Raw genomic sequence first — 23,227 nt, forward strand, 5'->3', positions numbered from 1 at the left:
CGAGTTCTAGAGCTGATTAGATTTTGGAATTGATTGATCCAACAGTTTTCACAATATCCAAAAAAAACGAAAAAAAAAATTTTTGTTTTTTTCGTATTTCTTAAATATCTCAGAGTTTATTTGACTAAATGGTCTAAATTTTTTTTGAAAATCTCAGTTCAGAAGATACTTTTCGAATGCCGCAAGAACCATCTAAATCGGTTCATTCATCAAAAAGATATGAGAGGTTTACATCCACACACACACACACACACACACACACACACACACACACACACACACACACACACACACACACACACACACACACACACACACACACACACACACACACACACACACACACACACACACACACACACACACACACACACACACACACACACACACATATACAAACATACACACACACACACACACATATACAAACATACACACATACACACATACACACATACATACATACATACATACATACATACATACATACATACATACATACATACATACATACATACATACATACATACATACAGACATCGCTCTGAAAATGTCAGAGTAGCATCCTAGCACCTTCAAATGTCGACATATGATGAAAACCCGGTTTTTGAAAATCGGGGTGAAACCAATAATTTCCCGAATTTTTTGAAAATCGTCGATTTTCTCAGCGGGAAGTTGAAAATTTTATAAAAATTAATTAAAATTTTTTCTGAGATTGTTGACAATGATGACAATGATTTTTCAAAAATTATTGAAAGACTTAAAGTATTGGGACCCAGCTCGATAGATTTGCAAGTACAATCGCTTTCATCACATCCTACATGTTCAGTAGAGATAATGTTACAATTTTTGAAAATGATTGAACACATGATGATGAGTAATCGCGATTTTGAGTTATCTCAATCATATTTAGGTATATTTTTAAAAATTCATGGTACGGCTATACAAAATGATGAAAAATTTTTCAAATATTTAAGTAAATTGTCGACTGTACAACGTAACAGTTGGAATTTATTGCGTGAAAAATTATTTTATAATATAAGCGTTGTACAATATTTTTAAAAAATGTAAAATTATTATTCATAAATAAAAATAATAATAAAATTTTTTTAATTAGAAAAAAAAAACAATTTTATTTATTTACTTATATGATATGAAAAATATTTCTGTTTATATTTTAAATATAGAAATAATGAGTTTTTATTGTTTAAATCATTTCTCGTACATACGCTCACACACACACACACACACACACACACACACACACACACACACACACACACACACACACACACACACACATATTTATTTCAAATTTGAATGATGATGATAATAATAATAACAAGAGTAACAACTTGGAACTTATTCTTTACAAACAAAAAATCCATTCAACTGGTCCCTGACTGATTGATCCAGAGTTAAATTATCAATGTAATCCTTGAATTTTGTTACAATTCTATAAATACTCCGTCTGTTGGCACTTCTCAGAGATGTGAGCATTTGTCTAACGTCTTTGTCATCATAATGTGGCTGTTTTTTTGTTGTTATTATCATATTCATTTTATGAAGTTTATCTAACGATTGTTTGAGAACGAGTAGCGTTTCAATTATAGCTGGTAAATTTTTTTGCACAATACCATATGGATCCTCGTGGAGAGATGCCACAGCAAGTGAAGAAATTCCATCAACAGCCCAAATAATTGGCTGACCATTAAACATCAAGTATTGAATGTTGCTGTTATTTAGTTTACCAAAAAAATAAAAAATAATAGGCTTTGACAGTAAGTAAGATATTAAATTTTGCCGTGTAGTTTTTATAAATTCTCCAATAAATTGTCCAATATAATTATTGCAATTTTCAGTTGGCGTAATGTCTTTTCCTACTGCTGCTGGTGTTGGAGATAAATTTTTATTTATCAAATCACGCATATGATAGGGTTGTGTTCCTAGTTTTTCAAAATACGTGACTGGTGATGTAGGCGATGTAAGTGATGTAGGTGAAGCAGCAGAGGGAGATGCTGATACTTTGTCATTTTGTTGACCAGCAGGATGTACAGTGCTATTTATTTCAACAGCAAAGTTATTTATAAATGATAAACACTTTTCGACAATGCAATTCCAGTTGTAGGGATGTCCTCCAGGTTGGCTCAAGCTAAATAGTATTGCTCTACGTTGTTTCTCTTTCTGTGCCAGTGTTACCAGATCCAAAAATCCTAAATGCTGAATAATGGGGACTTTGCTCATTGTCAATGCATCAGGAAGAGTTATTGTTACTTTAAGCTGTTGATTAACATTGTTGTAAAGATTTAGCTGCTGTCCAATTTCAAACTGCATCCATTCTGTTAAATAAGCTTTAAATAGTAAATGCATACTGTTTATTGTTAATCCAAATAATGATGTATATAACCATGAATGCAATATCAATGATAAATTAAGTAATCTCCATATTGAGTCCAATGGCTGTTGTTCTTCTGTATGAATAAATAACAAAGACGCAATAAACTTTTTTAAATATGAACCGATAAAATAATACAGTCCTATGAAATACAATGTTGGCCAAATAGCATTGATTACTGTAATTGGCACTAGATTACTGATACCTCTGCGTACTTGAGTAAATTTCGATAGTGGTATAAGAGGAAATTGTAATCTATAAAAAACAAATATATTTATTGTTTTTGTAAAATAATAAATTCCTGTCCGTAGACTACCGAGGAGCAAAAATTAATGAACTGTACTTTCCATCTTCTAATGCCAAATGTAACCATACGAGTACAATTCCACTGATAAGATACATAAAAATAATAATTAAATTATGTGGCGTAAATAAACGGCAGAAGATTATAAATCTGCTTTGAGCGTATGGTGAATATGAGTAATTTAAATAATTTTTACTCAAGATAATTCCTTGAAGAATAATAATTGTTGAAAAAATAACCATGTATAACCACATCTTTAAACATGTTATTATTTTCCATGTGTCTTGAAACCATGACAATGGAGATGTCATGTCTATATTTTTAATTAAAATAACACTGCTCATAAATATTAATTGGACAATAATACTTGCAGTTATTGCCAATAATATATAAAATTGACGCGAAAGACAAAAAAATTTGAATTATTATTTATTTTCTTGGAAATCGCTTAAATGAGTTTATTAAAATTACAAAGTATTTTCAAAAAAATCATTTAAGCGATTTCCAAGAAAATAAATAATAATTACACTAAATACTCTAATTTAATCCTGGAAACAAATTATTTACTTTATTCTTGTTCTGAAAAAATTTTCTAAGCGACAATAAAGTAAATATCTACCTAATTGAACATTTGAAACTATCGAAGCTTAGTTTTACAAATAAATTTGTCATCGTCATTGCATATGTCACTTTTATTTTCATTTAAGAATTAAGAGATTAATATTATACGTTTTTATCATTCGAAATCTCCAAATCCTTTATGACTAGACGTCAGCAAATCTTCAGCGAAGAAACCGTTTTAGTACTCAGCAAACATGCACTGTCTTTAATTATACTTAGAGACGATGTCATTCTCCCAATATTTATTACATTGTTTCAAAGTATTGACGTCAATTAATCCCCGGAACTTAGATAATACTTTAGTAGTCCAAAGTCCGTGTACTTGTAATACTAAGAATCGAGTGTCATATTTTTCTTCCCTATTTTCTGCCCTACACTTTCTGTAACAACCAGTCGGCTGCTTCCGACCCTACTTTACACTCTAATTTATCCAGTAAAATTTCGCAAATTAGTCCTCAAACTTTATTGGCTTATTTTTTCCTACCCCTGGAGTATCCTTCGATCATTTTATAAACTGAAGACTTGGGACCCGACAGTTAGTTTTCCTTAGATCGTCTTCTTTAACGGTCATTGAATTTAAGCTTCAAAAAATAAGTCTAAAAATAAAGTGTAACCGACAGCCAAAATGCCTAAAAGGTTGGTACAATCCTTTTTTAAAATTTTTTTAAACAAATACTAACATTATATATAATGTTAGTATTTGCTAGTATAATATATAAAATGCTATAGCATTTTAAGCAACAATCGCTTATTTTTCCTTAATTTTTTTTTTTTTAGGTTTCCATTAACCACTGCAGCACTACATAGCCAGGAAGAAGGATGTTTCCCCCGAAAACTCGACGACAATGGAGATGGTGGAGCCTGTTCCTCGAAAAATACTCCTGCCCAGTATCCTCTGGAAATGGGTCAGAACGGCAAGAAGACCTGCTTAGGAATCGATGCCGGTCAATCAAGTAGTTCCAGAACCTCAAAATACAAGATGAAGATAAAATATAATCAAATGGATCCTATGGAGCCAAATACATCAAAAAGAAAAAGAGAAATGACGCCTGAAAAAAAAACAATAGTGGCGGAAACACCAAGGAAAAGAATACAGATCAAATCCAATTTCAATATCCCGCCGGTTAAAACAACAAAAGATCCACTGGAAGGCCGAGCAATACAAATTAATGAAAAATTTGGTATATTGGACAATGCATTCCGAGTCGTGGAGGTAGTACGACCTACAGTCGAGTTGCCAGATGAGGATACTTCCGATTCCGAATACCTGCTATTTTAAATCATAAAAACATTTTAATAATATTGACAATAAGGACATTCGATTGTCCCGATTTAATATAATATTTTAAATTAAAACAAAAATAAATTAGCATATATTGTAGTGAAAAGTAAATAATAATAAGATTAATAATGACGCCGGAGGGATATACGCGAGTGTACGTCGGCGGTCTCTAGACTCGGTCAATGACGCTTCCATATTCACAGTCATCGTCATCTTCGTGAATGCACGTAATAAGTTTGAAGCTGCGAAAGTTCTACGTTACCACTGCAATAAGAGTGGCTAATAATTATAAATCATCTACTTTTTGCTTGTCCCCTCAATGACTACTACAACCACTATCACCACCACAGAAATTCGAAGTATCACCTGATGGAAAATTTATTGCAGTCATAGGAAAAATCCGAGAAATATTTTTATTATCAGCTTTAACGAAAGAATTGATTCATACTTCTAAGATGAATAGAAGATGGCAGCCTATAACTTTTACTCCAAATACTAAAAAATTAATTACCCACGGAGGTTTGTAGAAAAAATTTATTCCAGTAATTTTTAATGATCACGAAGAGTATGGTGATAATTATTTTCTATTTGTTACAGACTCTGAAGAAATATATATATGGGATATTGATAGTCGAAGTTGCATACACAGAGCAATTGATACCGGATGTATATCAAGTACATCAATAGCAATATCATCGAGTGGATAGTTTTTAGCCACTGGAAGTAAGCAGGGAGTTGTAAATTTGTATGAAACAAGTAGCGTTTCACGTGATCGATTTCCCAAGCCATCTAAAATAATTTTGAACCTCGTGACTGCAATAACGTCACTGAAATTTAATTCCACCTGCGAAATATTGGCAATGGGGTCCAAGTACAAAGACAATGCCTTCAAAATGGTCCATTTGCCGTCTTTCAATTTTTTCTCAAATTTTCTTACCTTCCGGACAACAATTTACTCTCTTGAGGACGATGACCACAATTACTTCTCAAAGTTTTTTTATTAATTTATATTATTTGTAAAATAAAAATTAAAAATTACAGATTAATTAAAAATTTATCTCAGCACAGTAATTATAATTGCGTTAATTGCATTTTTATTTCCAGCGAGTTTTCGAAATTTCATAAATTCTATTAGAATGACATCTTACAGAGCATTTTAAAATCTATTTTGTTTTACATGAGTACCAACACATAAAGTGTAATAATAAAATAATGATAACAACAACTCTAACCATATTTATCTGCAGTGTTACTTAAAAAAAAAAATAAATAAAATAACAATAGGTTTAAAGTAATAATAACGTTCAAATAATTGGAGGGAATGAATATTTGTCGAAATTTATTAATTGGTGTTGTTAAACGGCCTGTCATTCGTCATTTTACTGTCACCCAAATAGGTACATATATTATTTTTACATATTTGTTTACTTTATATCATATAAATTTTATTTTAACAATTTTTTTATTATTAATTTTAACGATGCATTAGTTTTTAAAATTTCTTTTATTGAGATCGGAAATTTAAATGTCAACTTGAATAAGATAAACACCGAAAAGGATTTATTGTTTTTTGTATTATTCGAAGATTACGCCATATTGAATATTATTTATCACAATTTATCGAGTAAATTAATCACCACGTAGGTTTTCGTTATTATTATTTTTTTTTTATTTTATAAGAAAAAAAAAAAAATCTATATAATTGTCATGAAATGCTTTTAATTTAAAATAATTGTTTTGTAACAAATAATTATTATCACTGTATTAATTATTATTATTATAAAATTAAATTGCATCATATTGTGATATGAAAATGACTTGGTTTTTTATTGGTACAGTGTACATATTGTATTAAAAAAAAAAAAAAAAAAAAAAAAAATCACACGACTAAAAAAAGTATAGAGGACATGAGGTATATTAATAATCTGATTCACAATATATTTAGGTAGCTATAATATTTCATTGAGGATTTTTATATAAATATATATAAGATAAAAGTAGTGGGGTCGGTATAATAAGCTGTAGACTTGGGGAATCGCACCTCGATACTTAAAATAATAGTTAATACGTATTTTTACGGCCATATCATCGCATACGGTAGTGCGTGCGTGTAATTATACTCCGATATTTTATATTTTACATACATAATGATTTATATTTTTAATTATTTTTTCAGTATTTCATAAGGAAACTAAAAACATGTCGGATACAAACAAAGAGGAATTGCGAAAACGATTGACTCCTATACAGTGGCATGTCACTCAAGAGAAAGGAACTGAAAGGTGCAATACATATGTTATTATCAAACTTGTTTTTTTTTTCTTTGCTTTGCTTTTTTACACACTGTCACAGTAACTTGATGTTGATTTTAAAACATAATTTATATTATTTTATTTGATAAAATATATTTTATAATTTATAAAATAAAAATAAGAATGGAGTCTTGGACGAGTGACACAGCGAGTGTCAAAAATAACTTTTTCAAGAGCATGTGTCTCGAACGGCTCAGGGCCAAGTGCTTCTAAAATAACATCAAAGCTTATTTTATACTTCCTCTATGTCTTATTCAATCTAATAAAAATATAATATTTTTCTCTTCAGACCATTCACAGGATGTTACAATAAATTTTATGAAAAAGGAACCTATACGTGTATTGTATGCGATCAGGAATTATTTTCATCAGAAACAAAGTATGACAGTGGGTGTGGCTGGCCAGCATTCAATCAAGTGTTGGATCAAGGAAAAGTCAAATTGACCAAAGATACTACAAATGGTAAGCAATTTGATATAATTTTAATAGTATTTATTATCAATGTTCCTTGATCCTAATTAGAATTATAATTTCCTTCTCTGTGCCCTCCTATCCAATATTGTTTTATTTTACCTAGAAATATAAACACAATTTTTTTTTCTTTTTATTTATTCTAATCGCTTTAGCAAATCTATGTAATTTATTATATACTATTTATTTAATTGAAATTAAAATTTTTGTGCATGTCGATTGACATTCAAATGTAGCTTACGATAATAAGAAAAAAAAATGATGATATATTTATTTTATCCTGCATGTTAAATGCTTAGAGTGTGATTGTAGTAGACTTACATCATGTTTAATTATATACATATATGTATAATAATGATTTAAAATTGTACATAAAAAAAATTATGTTAGTTGGAAAATTTTTGTTTAAATTTCTCTGTCTTGAGCTCTATTTATTATTTTTTTTACTTTTTTTTATTTAAAAAAACTAATAGCAGTAACAATTGCTGTAGCTGATTATTGATTACGTTTCTAATACATGTTAAATTTAATAAAAAATGACTTTTATAGCGTATAATTAATAAAAAAGAAAAAATTTATTGAAGGTGCTTTTATTAATTTATACTGATTGCGCTGTTATTATTTTTCACAATGAAAAATAATTAAAGAAACCTCGATGTAGGTCTCAATTTAATCACACTCTATTGTTCTGTCTTTCCTTTGCCTCCCCACCTATTCACCACCGAAATGAACAAAAAAAATGCGTCGATATAACGACGCACACCAGTTGGTGGCAATCTACTATTGCTGATCGCAAACCCAGATATGGTGCGGACCGAGGTGACCTGTTCAAAATGTGGAGCTCATTTAGGCCACGTATTCAACGATGGCCCAAAACCGACAAGAACAAGATTCTGCATCAACTCCGCCTCTATAAGCTTCCATGAAGCCGGAGAAGCTAAATCAAACAAGACGTAATTTATCAGCATTTATATTTACATATTATATTAAGTATATTTGCACTTGATCAGTTTATTTTTTTTTCCTCTATAAAATAATTAATCCCTCATTCTGAAAGTTTAAAATTTTTATAAATTTTTTACGAATTTTCTGTTTCAAAAAAAATAATCAAGTGCAAATAAACTTTATTAAATTCAATTACATAAGTAACAGATCTATTTTATTTTTTCATCGACCATTTTACGATGCCATAATAGCATGTAAATAATAATTATAATTATTAATTGTAAAAACAATAAAATCATAATTATCGTAAATGTATTTATTGATTTTCTCTTAATCTGTATTAATTAATCAGGTGTGAAATAAAAAAAAATCTGAAAAACTTTTTTTTTATAAAATGTTTTTTTTTTTTTTATTTTAACGTTGAAAAAAAAACGTAAGTTACAGTACAATATATATAATATATATACGCAAACCACTAGGCATATTTTTTTTTTATTTTACAATTAATTATTTAATTCATTACAATTTTTTGTCATCCTCCTATTTCTCCTTGTCGGTAAAAAAAAAAAAAAGAAAAAAAGAAATACGGTATCGCTTACAAAATTGACTCCACTAAAACAAAATAGTGTTTTTTATTGTTGTTCATATCGTAACGCGTTCAATGATTATAATTAGTATAATAACTATTATTATTATCATAATAATTATTATTATTAATATTACTCCGTTGTAAAAATTTAACTTTATAATAAAAACAACTTTCGTATATTTTGTGAGTGAGACATATGAGACACCATCAATCGAATTGTATAATTCTGTCACTAGGCCTGCTGCCTCCATGTTATTCCATGGAGTTATTTTCTGAGCATTTTCATAAACATCAAGATTTTACAAATAATTTACAATTAAAACATTCATAATATATAAATAGATAGAAAAAAAGATTTAAAAAATACAAATAACAAGAAAATTAAATGGATTTTGTTTGAATATCGGAATAATTATTGCTGTCATGAAAAAATGCTCGAAATTAATTATTTCTCTTAAAATATTTCAGGTCTTAAATGCTCGAGATATTTTTAAAAATGCAAAGTCTCATATTTTTGTTGATTCTACTGGAATTTTACAATAATAGATTAATAATTGAAAAATAAACTTTTATAGTTATAATTAGTTTACCTAATAATTATTCAAAAAGTACAGAATAAAATTTAAGATTAATTTTGCCGCAAATATTGTATAAAATTATGTGAGCATTATCAACTCTGAAATACTGTCATCAACATAATCAAAGAGTTTAGAAACTCTATCGATAATAATATATGCATATTTGTTTTCCTGATTTTGTTCAATAATTTTAATACTTGTATACTAGTGTTATACTCAAAAAAAAAAAAAAGAAATACAATTAAAATAAAAAATTCAGTCAACTACCCGTCATAAACCTGTAGCAGAAGCTTTAAATGTCAACGACTCAGTTCGCGAAACATAGAAAGTAAATTTTCATCATTAATTTGTTTATTTTTTCCTATTCTTGGTTTATAATTATTGAGAATTTTAACGGAGGTTTATAACGAATTATCTGGTATGAAACTCAAAAGAGTGAGGGAAAGAAGCTTATGAAGGGCAGGCTTGTGACGGGTAGTCGACTGTAATAATAAATCTATATTGTATATTAATATATATATATCGAATCTGTTCTAAACTATAATATAATATAATATGTACTAAAATGGCCCTTATTATTCTCGTACAACAATTTCACAATTTCCAAAATATTGTACACGTATAAAAAATTCGATTATATTTTAATTGTATTATTTAATTACATATATTTCGGAGTCTTAAACTGAAATAATAAAAATCCACTACCGCAATAATGTTTTCATACATATCTCTCTAAAACATGACAAGACGCACAGGCACTTTAAAGTGTCACACAATTTTTCACAACGTCCTCAGCCTTGTCTTAAAATTTCCTCGATCATTTATTTTATTTATCGTTTACGCTCTGACTGACAGACCATTAAATAATATTCTCAATAACGGAATATATTTAATAATGGCTAACAATTTACTGAGCCTCATATATTTTAAATTAATTCAATTAACAATATATTTAATAAGCAAACTAATTTTTTATAAAAATTTTATAATTTTAAAATACCACGAGTTAATAAATTGCTACGTATTATGTGTACGTTTTTTTTTCTTTTCTTTTTAATAATAATAATAATAATAATATATACGTCAAAAATGATTGATATTTATATAGCTAATAAAATTTTTAAACTTATATTACATCTGATTAAAAGCGATATGCCAATTAAACATTATTGATATTGATAAAGCAGCTTAAAATATTTTTTATGAGTAATTTTTTTTTTATTTTATTTTTTTTTCAATTTTTTTTTTTTTTAATTTATTTATTTTTTTGTTATTATTATAAAGATCAGTGAAATTTTAAAACCCTTAAATTAATATACTTGGGCTACTGTACAACACTATAGTGTTTTTAATAAAAAATAATAAATATGTTTTTATTTATTTATTTTTAAAAATCTTTCTTTAACTTTTTTTATTTTCAATTTTATTCTCAAAAATATAAGTCCAAGGTGAAGACAAATTTTTTGTTTTTGCTATATGATTCTCGATTAATATATATATATATGTATAAGATTAGTCATAAATGTTTATTACTTATTTTGTTCTATATAATAACCTGTGTTGTATTTGCTTATGGCTTTTATCATTATATAGATAGTCTAACAAAATTTTAGCTGTAAGTTTACTTACTTAATTATTTATTTATAATTTTTGTAGCTAAAAGAATCAGTAATACTAGTTTAACATATATAGAAAATAACTGACATTAATTTACTAAGCCCTCGAAAGTAATAAAAAATCGCCATTGTAAATAACCGCCAAGTCTTTTATTTTTTTTTCTTTTCTTTTATTTTTACTTTTTAAACCCGGAAGACGTAATAATTTATTACTTACAAGCTCTTGTAAATCATTTTTTTTTTTTTTTTCATCAGATCATTCTCTACTAGTCAGGTTTAATACGAAATAAACTCACATATCACATGAGGATTACTCGTATTGTTATTGACTCAAAAAGTCATTTTATTTCGATACTGTTACGGTACCGAACTTGTAACTAACTATTTCCTATGATTATAATAATAATCATTATTATTATTATTAAATTGAATTATTGTGCCGTTACCGTTTTGGGAGGGTGAATTATTATTATTATTTTTTTCGCAATAGATGTTTAATTTTACCTAATGTCCTTTAGTCGCCTCTTTAGCTGCCATTATTAAAGGTGTTAACGAAGCAAGTGGCCTTGCTAATTTTAAGAAAGGATGCTGCAATACAATTTAATTATTAAAAATGATAAATATATATAATTATAATAAATTTAAATGAGTACCTTGAGTAATTCAGAAGCTCCAGAGCGTTTTTCGACTTCAACTTCTAGACACTGATCCAAAAAGTCTTGGAAAATACTCGATAATTTTTCTTTCTCTTTAATTTCTGGTTTTCCATTCGTTGCAATTAAATAGAGTGCTCGTAGAGGATTTTCGTTTAAATACGGTGGTTCTCCTTCAATCATTTCTATTGCCATTATACCCAACGACCATATATCAACCTTTTACCAAACATTATAAAAACATATTTATATAAAAACTTGAATGCCAGAACACTCGTAGTCGATAACTTTTAAATTTACTTACCTTGGGTCCATAGTGTTTTCGAGTAACAACTTCTGGTGCCATCCAGTAAGGTGTTCCAACCATTGTTGTTCTCTTACTTTGTTCAGGTGATATTTGAGCGCAAAAACCAAAATCCGTGAGTTTAACTCCACCGTCCAATCCAAGTAATATATTATCAGACTTAATATCCCTATGAATAACTTGATTACAGTGTAAAAATTCAAGCGCTTGCAAAACTTCTCTACACACAGCAGCTATTTGTCCTTCATCCATACAAGTTTCAGTTACAACATCCGTCAAACTACCACCTGGTAAATACTCCATTACTACCCACAGTTCTTCGCCAACAAGATAACTATCGAGATAGTTGACAACATTTGGATGTTTGTTTTCCCGCATTACCAAAATTTCATTAATAATTAACTCTTTCTTTGGCTGTTGTGAAAGATTCATTTGTTTTATTGCCACTTCCATTCCCGTTGAAGTTTCTATTGCCGTATAAACAGTACCCGAAGCCCTGTAATAATAATTATTATTAGTATTATATAATATAAATAAAATATATATGTATTGTGTATTATTACCCTTGTCCAATTTTTTCCATTTTAGTATATTTTCTATTAGGGTCACCAACACTGACAATCGTTCTTAACTTTTCTAATATTTCATCATCAGACATTTTTTTCTTTCGTGCTTTATCATTTTGACCGATTCGCGATTGATCTGTTGTAGTTGATGTCGGTGTTGCTTGATTTTTGTTTTTATCAAGTTGTGATTGATGCTGAGATTGGGGTGTACCATTTCGTTGAGGAGATCCCAATGATGGTAAAGGTGGTGGTAAAACTGGTTCTTCTTCAATTGGTTTAGTATACTATCAATAAACATTAAATAACACATTTATAAATGAATAAAAATAATCAATAAAATTGAATAATAATAAAAAAAAAAATATTACAATAGATTTGGTGCGTTCCGGTCTTGCGGAGATTGGCGGAGGCGGTGGTTCATCTTCTTGCTCGGAACTCGTTGCACAAGCATCTGTAGGAGTACTACTAGGACTACTGCTACTAACTCTGCTTAGAGATTGTTGTGAATGTGAACTACCAGATGCTTGAGACATTGCTTGCCCACGCACATTTCCAATACCAATACTTATTCCTGTTCCCATACTACGAGGGCTACTCGCTCTTTCTATAGGTGCTAACAAAATCATTCAAATAATATGATAATAATAATAATTATTATTGTATATTTTATTAACATACCGGCATTGCCAACCATTTTAGTAGTTGTCATATACTTGGATCCTTTAACTTCCTTACTGCTGTTGTCATACCAATTTAAAACATCCAATACTGCTTGAGGATTCTTCTTTTGTTCTTGTTTGCTGATGTTGCTTGACATGAGGAGTCTTGCCCATGCTTCCGGCATTCCCTGATAATAATATTTAAATATTAATAATCAGATTTAAATATCAATAATTATCCAATATATTCAAATTATATAATTTTATAAATATAATAATAATACTAATCTTATTCATTCCAACACGTGCATCGTTCACAAAATATTTCATTTATTTACATACTAATCGAACAAAAAATTTAAAATAACAGAAATAATCCATATTTTAAAAATGAAAAAATATTTTATATAAATCATCTATTAAATATTATAAAAATTAATGCATTGATAATGGAGTTCTAAATGGAATCAAGCGTCATTTTTTTTTTTTTTTCGTTTATTTATCATTTTCTTTTTTTATTTTTTTTTCATTTATTGTTTCAATTGTAAGCAACGTTGACTAAAGCTTTTTTTTCTACAAAGTTCTATACTTAATTATTAAGCAATTTAAACAAAATCTAACGGAATGTGTATTAAATTTGATTGCAACGTAAATAAACTGGTGATAACGTAACAAAAAAAATAAAATAAAAAATAAACAAACAAGTAAGTAAATAAAAAAAAATAAAGTTAATAATTAGACATAAAATAAAATCTTGTGATTGTTTAAATTTACTTACTTTGAGTGGCAGCTTGAAAGAAATACGTGTTTGAGTTAGTTTTCATGTGAGAAAATCATAGATTTAAAAAGCATCAGGTAAATTACTCAACAATAATAACAATAAAAAAAAAATAATAATAATAATAATAATTCCATGATATTCATACATATATTTGTCGGAATTAAAAATATTTAATACGGACACGGAAAATCCAGTTCTCAACTACGTTTTTATTAAAAACTATTTTTTATTATTTAATATATTTTTCATTCCTCTAATAATAATAAATGCAACAACAACTACGAGTTACTGTTACTTGAGAAAAAAAATGATTAAATATATATTTTGATTGGATATTCCGTTGTTCCATAAAAAACAGCAAAGCAGCAAGCGAGTGCACGATATTAACAAAATTAATAAGCGTGAGTATTAAACGTACCGTAAATTCACCGGTAACAGCATCAAATCCAACGTGAACGGTGTGCTCGAAATTCGTTGGATAGCTGATGTTTGGTTTATCCTTGCTCTCTTTAACCTTCATTTTTCCTTTTAATGTTTTCTTTTTACGTTCATCCGAATCAGGCTCTTTTGGTAGTGGCCGCATATCCACCGGTAAATTTGGTGTCGATTCACTTCTGTTAAATTAAAATAATACACAATTATTATTTTCAGCAACAACCTACAGTTTTTATTTTTTACTTAGCATATGAGTTTTATAATACTGAAAGAGAAAAAATAAAAAGAAGAAACAGAAGTAGACGAAAAATAAAAAAAAACAAAATTTTTCTTTCAAGACTATAGTTGAATAATATTTTTTAACGACATCCCTTCGTGAACTTGTTATAAATATCTATATCTATAGTGTCTACACGGTTAAATCATTTTATTTTTAGCTGTCACTAAATTAGTGTCTGTTAATCTATTTCTGGAAGATGAAACTCTCTTTCTTTCTCGTTCTCGTTCTCATTTTAATCCTCTTTTCTATAGATTATATACAGAAAAAATTATAAAATATAATGTCACTACGTTAAAATCATTCTTACAACAATGAATTGAATTTAATATAATGTATCAATCATACAAGAAAGATGAAAAAAAAGAAGGAAAAAAGAAAAGAAAGAAAAATTGTAACGGTAACGATTTATGAAATATATGGTTCTGAGATTTACCTGTTTGAAGTGAGTCTGACGGGAGGTGCAGGTGGTTTATCTTCTTCATCTGACATGCTGATTATTTTTTTTTTAGTTATTTCTTGTTTTTTTTTCAGTCTGTTTTTTTTTTTATCTGTCGGTTATTAGGCACGAGTTTATTAAAGCTTCAATGGCTTTAAATACTGTCCTTTTTTTTTTTTTTTTAATTATTATTATTATACTGGTTATATTAATTACTGGACGTATTTATCATCATTGTAAAATAATAATCCGATGAATGTATGTATATGAATGTGTTAGGTTGTATGGTATCGGCTCTGATGACACATAATAATAAGTTTTAAAAATAATAAAAGGCTATTGTTAAGCAACTGGTACACTGTAAAACCAGTGTATAAGTGTAGGTACCACCACCTTTTAAGTTATCAGGTGGAATCACAATTTTTTGAGATCACAGTCGACTGGTTGAAAGGACAAGTGGTAAATACACTTGTGTATTTTTAATAATATTATCTTTATTCTTCTTCTTCTTTCTATGTCTATATTTTAAACTAATTCCATAGTAATTTTCAATTTAATATTCCTCTAAGTTGGTTTATTAAAAATATTAAAATAAAATTTTGGAAGAATCAATTGGATGACTCTTTATTTTTTTCTTTTTTTTCCTTTTTTTTACGGCAAATAAATTGGCAAGAAAAATAAAATAAGGAGCCAAGTGATTATTGTGATGTAGTATCCTTTGGAAGTTATCGAAACTGATAATAAAAGATTGGTACAGTGGTGTAAAGAATAGGTCAATGTCGTTACTCGTTATTGCAATAACTGTGCGTCAAATTCCACCCTCAGGAGTACTTAGTTGTGTGTTTTAAGTATGACTCACTCATCCACCGAATTACAAGATACCCAGGATACAAATATATTCATTTTATTTCACCACTACGTGTCATCCACTACAGTAAAACAACTAAAATTCAAAAAGAAAAAGAAAACAAAAAATTTGAATTTATATTAAACTGGCAACAACTCTTGTCAGTTTCTGTCTACTGAAAAACTCGTGCTGTGATGCTGCTGTTCACTATTGCTCACTACTGCTCACACTGCTGCTGCTGCTGCTGCTGCTGGAAATGCTTGTCGGTCGGTCTTTAGCTCATATATATGTATTATACACCAACCAATAACAATTTTTTATATACATATACATATATAAATCAACTTCACTCACATTTTGTTTTATAAATAATTTAAAAAACACTTGGTCATTTAAATGTTACACACAACTACTATCTTGTTCAAGAGTCTAGTTGATTTTAATTTTCTCTTGTGAATAAACGGATAAATGAATCTGAATATAGATAATCACCTGAATCACCGCCCGCCTGCGCGTTCGTGTCGTCACCAGTCACCAGCCACCACGGTCTGCCACTATCAGCAGACACACTTTTCCTAGCCCCAACACAACACTCACACACACACACACACACCACTTATTTATTTCTATGTGTGTTTGGTGTCGATAGTTTTTCCTTTTTAGTCTCTCTCTTTCTCTTTTTTTTTTCTCTCTGTCAGTTGTTTGAACTACACAAGCGCCTTCTTCAGCCTTTTTCCTTTAATTTTTTTTTTAAATTCACTTGCAGTAAAAAATCATACAACAAAAATGATTATTTGTATATTGTTACTCTTAAAATAATAATAAACGTATTTATACATGAGATATCTCTCTAGTTCTTTCCTCTCTTGTTTCCATGTCTGCATAAGAATGTTTTTTGTTGTTGTTGTCTTGGAACATCTTGGAGATTTGAGCTGTGGGGAATTAATGATGATAAATTCTGTTATGTTGGTAAACCTGTTCTCTCGACTTGACGTTAAATAACTCGAATCTCGAATAGTTTGCTGTCGATTATCATTATCGATTATCAAATGAAAAGAAAGATACACACACAACACATACTGGGTGAATATACTAAATAATAATAGGAGTAAACTTTGACCAGACTTTTACTTTATTGTTTGTGGATTTATCATATCTGTCGATTTATAATTAACTTAATAATTACTCATACCAACATACGCCTTCTATTCACAGTAATAAGTGTCATTTACCAACATATTACATATATATATGCTTATAATTTATTTTTATAACTAATAGAATATAATAATTAACTTAAATTATTGAAAATAAATATAAGCATAATTAATTTATTAGTTAAGGTAAAAATATATATGTGCTGATAATAATTGTACTATTTGTCAACAAAGTATTGAAAATTAGTCGTCGTCTATCCGTTTAAATATTTTATAAAAAATTGTTAAAAATGAAGAAAAAGGTACGTACATATTTATGATAATAGAAAAAAAAAATACTGATAAACTAAAATGAAAATCTTTTAGGTTTTATTGATGGGAAAAAGTGGGTCTGGAAAAACCAGTATGCGGAGTATTATATTTGCGAATTATATTGCAAGAGATACCAGGCGATTGGGAGCAACAAGTAAAAAATTAATAATAATAATAATATGAAATTTGAATATTTAAATAGTGAGTTAATATTTTTTTTTTTGGTTTGTTATTGATCAATAGTTGATGTTGAACACAGTCATGTGAGATTTCTTGGTAATTTGGTACTAAATTTGTGGGACTGTGGTGGCCAAGAAGCATTCATGGAAAATTATTTTGCTTCACAACGAGATAATATATTTAGAAATGTTGAAGTATTGATTTATGTATTTGATGTAGAATCACGAGAATTAGATAAAGATATGCATTATTACCAAAGTTGTTTGGAAGCTATACTGCAAAATAGCCCAGATGCTAAAATATTTTGTCTCGTCCACAAGATGGATCTTGTGCAAGAAGATCAAAGAGACGTCATATTCCGGGAAAGAGCTGAAGATTTAAAAAAATTAAGTCTTCCTCTTGACTGTACGTGTTTTAGAACAAGTATATGGGATGAAACTTTATATAGGTAATTTTTATTTAATTATAACTTATTATATACGTTATTGATAAATTTGTTTATTATCAAGGGCTTGGTCTTCCATTGTTTATATGCTGATTCCAAATGTTAAGGAATTGGAACAAAGTCTCGAACAATTTGCCAATATTATTGATGCTGATGAAGTTTTACTATTTGAAAGAGCAACCTTTTTAGTTATCAGCCATTGTCAAAGAAAGTATCACAGGGATGTTCATCGTTTCGAAAAAGTTTCAAATATTATAAAACAATTTAAATTGAGTTGCAGCAAATTAGCGTCTCAATTTTTAAGTATGGAAGTAAGAAATACTAATTTTGCTGCTTTCATTGATGTATTTACTTCCAACACTTACGTTATGGTGATAATGTCTGATCCTGCAATTCGTAAGTTTCTTATTATTTTAATTCATTTAATTAATATATGTATATATAATTTATGACGTAATTATATTTTAGCCTCAGCAGCGACACTTATCAATATTCGAAACGCCCGAAAGCACTTTGAAAAACTAGAGCGTGTGAGTCAAAGCTCAGCATTAAATGGATAAAATTCAGCTCGGTCCAGGCGCATTGTCGCTCGGACCCACATTTTCAATTGGCTTTAAATAAATTGCAAATATGTGACAAATATATATAAAAATAAAAAAAAGAAAAGCTCATTGACTGATTAATTGTCAAAACTTGTATAAAATAATATTCTTGTGTAAAAAAGAAACTATGAATTAATTTGAAAAAATAAAAAAACAATAAGTACTGATAAATGACTGGAAATTTAAAAAATAAAATAATTAGACTGGTTAAAGTGTATGTAAATGACAACACTTGATTTTCTTTAAATGTATAAAAATTTTTTTTAATTATTGAAAAGTTTGTATCAATATTTTCCTACACATTCGTCAATTTATTGTTAAATAAATACATTGTATTATAAACTTAAATGTATTAGATTAGACAAATTTAAATTTCTTTTTAGTTAATGTATGAGAAATTATAAAAAAAAATAAAAGTAAAAATAATAATTAAATAAATTGATTAATTAACCTTGTTTTAATTTTTATGTGGAATAGTAAATTAATAATAATAATAATAATTATGGCAAATAGGACAAGTTTTTTTGCTTTGAATTTCCCGCGATATACACGCAAGCAATTCCAGTGTGAATGGCGGATATTTTATTATATATGATATTTTGTGCTTAATCACCAATTGCACATATATATATGTATGTATATTTTGCAATAAAAAAACAAAATTTAATTAATCGTTAATGACTGGAGAAAAATAATGGATAGAATAATAAAGGGTATAATGAAGTACAGGCAGTGTCACAGAGAAGGAATGGTTAAACAATTCAAACAAGTTAAAGATCATCCCGAAGTAAGTTTTTATAATTATTTTTCTGTTATGCTGTGTTTAAATATTTTATCATTCACATGCTTTCTATGATCTTTAAAAATGGCCGGTTTTACACACGTGCACGTCATTTGCTAGTTTAATTATAATGATATACTTTGGTCTCTCTTATCACTTGTCTTCTCTCACCACCACTTTATCTTATATATCTACTATATTGTTGTCGATATTACACTCATTTATGATAATCTTTTGAGCATGTATCTGTTACTTTTTATTAAAATTTTATTTGAGATAAGATGAAGAAAAAAAAAAATATTTCTCAAACCAATAAAACTATAAAATCTCTAATGAAATTACGATCATTATGAAATCGCTCTTTTCGACTGAAAGTTATATAGAAAAAAATAATGAAAAAGAACAAAAAATCCCACTATGCAGAGTAATTTAGTGAGCGTTAACTACTGCCATCTACACATGATATATTTATTAATACTAAAATATTTGAATGTAATTCATAAATTTACGAATAATTCGTAAGTTTAAACTATTTGCACACCCCTTCAAACAATATATATTTTTTTATTATTATTATTATTATTAATAAATTGACTTATTTTGATAGCATTACTTGTTTTTTTTCTCTTATCTTAGCCTAAGGCAGTATTTTTTACTTGCATGGATTCACGGATGATCCCAACTAGATTCACTGAAACAAATGTCGGAGATATGTTCGTTGGTATGAGTTTATTTAACTTATGGAACTAATTATTTTATGTAATGTTTTTCCTTAATAATAAATTAAATTACAACTGTTGATTATAATATTAAATAATAATTTTAGTACGTAATGCTGGTAATGTTATTCCACACTCGCAACATTTCGTCGATGAACTGACAATGTGTGAGCCAGCAGCTTTGGAGCTCGGATGTGTTGTTAATGATATTCGACATATTATTGTCTGTGGACACAGTGATTGCAAAGCTATGAATTTATTATATTCACTCCAGGATGAAGAATTCGCTTCTAAAGTAAACATATAAACTCATCTATTATTTATATTACATATATTTAATAATAAATAATAATAAAATAATAGATAAATAGAAGAATATCTCCATTGAGAGCATGGCTGTGTGCTCATGCAAACAGTAGTCTAGATAAATATAGACAATTAAAAACCACTGGATTCAATCAACCAATGATTTTTCAAGCTGAAACTCCGATGAGAAAATTTGTCGCTTATATTGATCCTGACGATAAGTTTGCCGTCGAAGATAAATTATCACAAGTACATATTTTGTTTTAATTTAATCATTTTAAGTATTATTATTGTTACTAAATAAAAATTATTATTGGCAGATAAATACACTCCAACAGCTACAAAATATCGCATCCTATGGATTTTTAAAGCAACGACTAGAGAGGCATGATCTACATATTCATGCGCTTTGGTTTGATATTTATACCGGAGATGTATATTATTTCAGTCGAGGTAACAAAAGGTTCATTGAAATAAATGAAATAACCGAAAAGCCGTTACTGAAAGAAATTCAAAAATATTATTCCTGAAATAAAATTTACAATAATGTAATACATGCACATTCTATTTTATAAAAAAATAAGCACAATTATTTATATATAAGTGGTATTGTTATTTATTTTTTTCATTTATGTACAAATTATTATTTATAAAATTAAATAAATCAATGAATTAAAATGTGTAATTACTAATTTGGGATGAGGATAGGTGCGTCATATTTTTTAAAATCTGTCAAGAGTGCGTCCATGTGTTGGCGTGTTAATGCTCGATTACGGGTATTCTTAATTAGTAGATCGTGGAGAATTGCAGTTAAGATGCGCAACAATTTAACGCATTGCTACTATCTATATGTATGTATGTATGTATACACAATATTAATATAAACAGGATTTGCAATGGATCCATAGGATATACACATGTATTTATATATATATATATATATATGTCTATATGTAAGCTAGCTTTGAGGTGGCAGAGCAGTGGCGGCAAGTGAACTAGAGCATGCCACTCCCGAAAGAGAAAGCAAAACAACTAACTACTAAGCAGAGGCTTGTCGCCTGTTTGCCATCAAGACGCGCTTCCACATACATGCATACATAAATTTATATATACATATATATTTATATACATCAGCTGGTTCGTGAAAAAATGATTGCCAAGTAGTTGCTCATCGCTGCTACTGCTGCCGTACTGATGCTGATGGTCGTTGATGGTTGGCTACTTCACGGTAAAAGTGAACATGTCTTACCAAACTCACCATTATCATTACCATCATCATCATCGCAGACATCAGACACATAATACTAAAGTTATCATATCATATCATATCAAGTATAATTGTATACAAATTTATAAAAAATTAATTGTCAGTGAGTTATTATTTTTTGTCGATGAAAATGTATTCGACGGTGACATACTGTCCCAAATCAGCTGACGGAGTTTTTTTTTATCGTTTCCAAAAAAAAAAAAAACATAAAATTTAAAAAAACTGGGTTCCATGCTTCGTCAGTTTACTCACGAGAACGTAACGGTTAGGCTAAAACGTAAGAAAGTGCACAACTTGTCACGGAACTTTCGCTTTGATAAACCAACCTTAGTATATACATCATATATATATATATAAAAATATAATAATGTGATCCACCTCTTGTCGTATGCACATATATATCTATACATGTATAGAGAACCGCAGTAGTACATCCTTTATCAAGACAATATATAAATAAATAAATATATGTATAGATACCGATATTTCATGGAATTGTTATTTTTTTTTTTTTTTTTTTTTTTTTTTATTATGGGGTAAAAAAAAATTAAACGTCAATTTGGTACTTTCTATTGCGGATACTTCCGGGTATACTATACCGGGTTTTGTGCTACCTTCAAAAATGCATTCTGTTACGAAAATTTAGGTAGACCATAGCGTGTCGAAAGAAACCAAACCGCCGACCTACTATATTATATTGTATATAAAAAGAGCTACTCTATCTGCTACTGACAACAATACAACAAAATTTGAAGGCAGTATCTTAAACCTATATATAGATTGTGGTTGAAGATTGACTCTACGGGAGCTCAAAATAAAACAATTTACCGAGAAAACGATAAATAAAAAGAATAATAGAGGTACTTGAATTTTAACAATTTATTATTTTTTTTTTGCCTGTAAATTAATGAGAATGACTTGTAGTTAAATAATTTCTAAATATTTATTTTTAGTTCAGCGGCGTCAAACAAGTTGTCATCAGTGCGGATCGATCTACTTTGGGTGATATTAATGATTGAAGGCGTATCGAGGCCTTGTCAATATTTTTTATCTCGAGTAGAATATAGTTTTCTGAGAGTCGAGCTAGACACCAATACTCTCTCATTGAGATCCAATAACTATTAATTACTTTTGCTATACCATCCAGTTGTCGCTATTATTCTTGGTTAGGCTTAAAAAAAAAAAGAAAAAAAAAGTATATGACCCGCAGCAGGCGTAACAAAGTAGTAATGCTCGCGGCCCGCGGCCCGCGGCAACACAGAGTTTATGCTTCGACACACACCACTGGTCGTGCGGTTTTTTCTTTACCCAGGCAAACAGAAATAAAAAATTTTTTATGTATGTATATAACTTGTAAGTCTATGTATTTAATTAAAACCAAAAA

At 28.6% G+C, this 23,227-nt stretch overlaps 6 protein-coding genes across 16 annotated transcripts; 4 read left to right on the plus strand and 2 right to left on the minus strand.

Moving 5' to 3' along the window:
- Nucleotides 1–1,305: 1,305 nt before the first annotated feature.
- Nucleotides 1,306–3,082, minus strand: LOC130668986 (nucleoporin NDC1-like). The gene is given in 2 exon segments (XM_057471601.1): nt 1,306–2,725; nt 2,727–3,082. Coding segments are annotated over 2 exon segments (1,680 nt in total). The 5' UTR covers nt 3,044–3,082; the 3' UTR covers nt 1,306–1,362.
- A 777-nt stretch (nt 3,083–3,859) lies between these two features.
- On the plus strand, nt 3,860–5,751 carry LOC130668992 (uncharacterized). Its single transcript, XM_057471617.1, has 3 exons — nt 3,860–3,956; nt 4,098–5,121; nt 5,200–5,751. The coding sequence occupies exons 1-2, from the start codon at nt 3,946–3,948 to the stop codon at nt 4,597–4,599; spliced, it is 513 nt and encodes a 170-aa protein (XP_057327600.1). The 5' UTR covers nt 3,860–3,945; the 3' UTR covers nt 4,600–5,121; nt 5,200–5,751.
- A 49-nt stretch (nt 5,752–5,800) lies between these two features.
- On the plus strand, nt 5,801–8,426 carry LOC130668991 (methionine-R-sulfoxide reductase B1). 9 transcript variants are annotated; one of them, XM_057471608.1, is made up of 4 exons: nt 5,801–5,999; nt 6,779–6,884; nt 7,204–7,376; nt 8,152–8,426. In XM_057471608.1, the coding sequence occupies exons 1-4, from the start codon at nt 5,924–5,926 to the stop codon at nt 8,340–8,342; spliced, it is 546 nt and encodes a 181-aa protein (XP_057327591.1). In that variant the 5' UTR covers nt 5,801–5,923; the 3' UTR covers nt 8,343–8,426. The 9 variants fall into 9 exon arrangements, with proteins under 9 accessions (XP_057327591.1, XP_057327592.1, XP_057327599.1 ...); XM_057471609.1 differs by having other exon boundaries at nt 5,803–5,999; nt 8,188–8,426; XM_057471616.1 differs by lacking the exon at nt 5,801–5,999 and adding an exon at nt 6,219–6,242.
- Nucleotides 8,427–9,707: 1,281 nt separating this feature from the next.
- On the minus strand, nt 9,708–17,018 carry LOC130668987 (serine/threonine-protein kinase Pak). Of its 3 annotated transcripts, none has more exons than XM_057471603.1 (9): nt 15,225–17,018; nt 14,495–14,690; nt 14,074–14,085; nt 13,315–13,483; nt 13,005–13,240; nt 12,634–12,920; nt 12,071–12,566; nt 11,767–11,985; nt 9,708–11,701 (listed from the first exon to the last, which is right to left on the minus strand). In XM_057471603.1, the coding sequence occupies exons 1-9, from the start codon at nt 15,278–15,280 to the stop codon at nt 11,618–11,620; spliced, it is 1,755 nt and encodes a 584-aa protein (XP_057327586.1). In that variant the 5' UTR covers nt 15,281–17,018; the 3' UTR covers nt 9,708–11,617. The 3 variants fall into 3 exon arrangements, with proteins under 3 accessions (XP_057327586.1, XP_057327585.1, XP_057327587.1); XM_057471602.1 differs by having other exon boundaries at nt 13,005–13,249; XM_057471604.1 differs by lacking the exon at nt 14,074–14,085 and having other exon boundaries at nt 13,005–13,249.
- Nucleotides 17,019–17,315: 297 nt separating this feature from the next.
- On the plus strand, nt 17,316–19,138 carry LOC130668989 (ras-related GTP-binding protein A). Its single transcript, XM_057471606.1, has 5 exons — nt 17,316–17,533; nt 17,598–17,697; nt 17,787–18,171; nt 18,233–18,564; nt 18,637–19,138. Exons 1-5 carry the CDS (start codon nt 17,522–17,524, stop codon nt 18,726–18,728), a joined length of 921 nt encoding a protein of 306 aa, XP_057327589.1. The 5' UTR covers nt 17,316–17,521; the 3' UTR covers nt 18,729–19,138.
- A 132-nt stretch (nt 19,139–19,270) lies between these two features.
- Nucleotides 19,271–21,227, plus strand: LOC130668990 (beta carbonic anhydrase 1). Its single transcript, XM_057471607.1, has 5 exons — nt 19,271–19,557; nt 20,188–20,272; nt 20,378–20,565; nt 20,634–20,825; nt 20,897–21,227. Exons 1-5 carry the CDS (start codon nt 19,465–19,467, stop codon nt 21,104–21,106), a joined length of 768 nt encoding a protein of 255 aa, XP_057327590.1. The 5' UTR covers nt 19,271–19,464; the 3' UTR covers nt 21,107–21,227.
- The last annotated feature ends 2,000 nt before the right edge of the window (nt 21,228–23,227 follow it).

The sequence above is a fragment of the Microplitis mediator genome, chromosome 5 (genome assembly GCF_029852145.1).
Source record: "Microplitis mediator isolate UGA2020A chromosome 5, iyMicMedi2.1, whole genome shotgun sequence".
NCBI classification, from domain to species: Eukaryota; Metazoa; Arthropoda; class Insecta; order Hymenoptera; family Braconidae; genus Microplitis; species Microplitis mediator.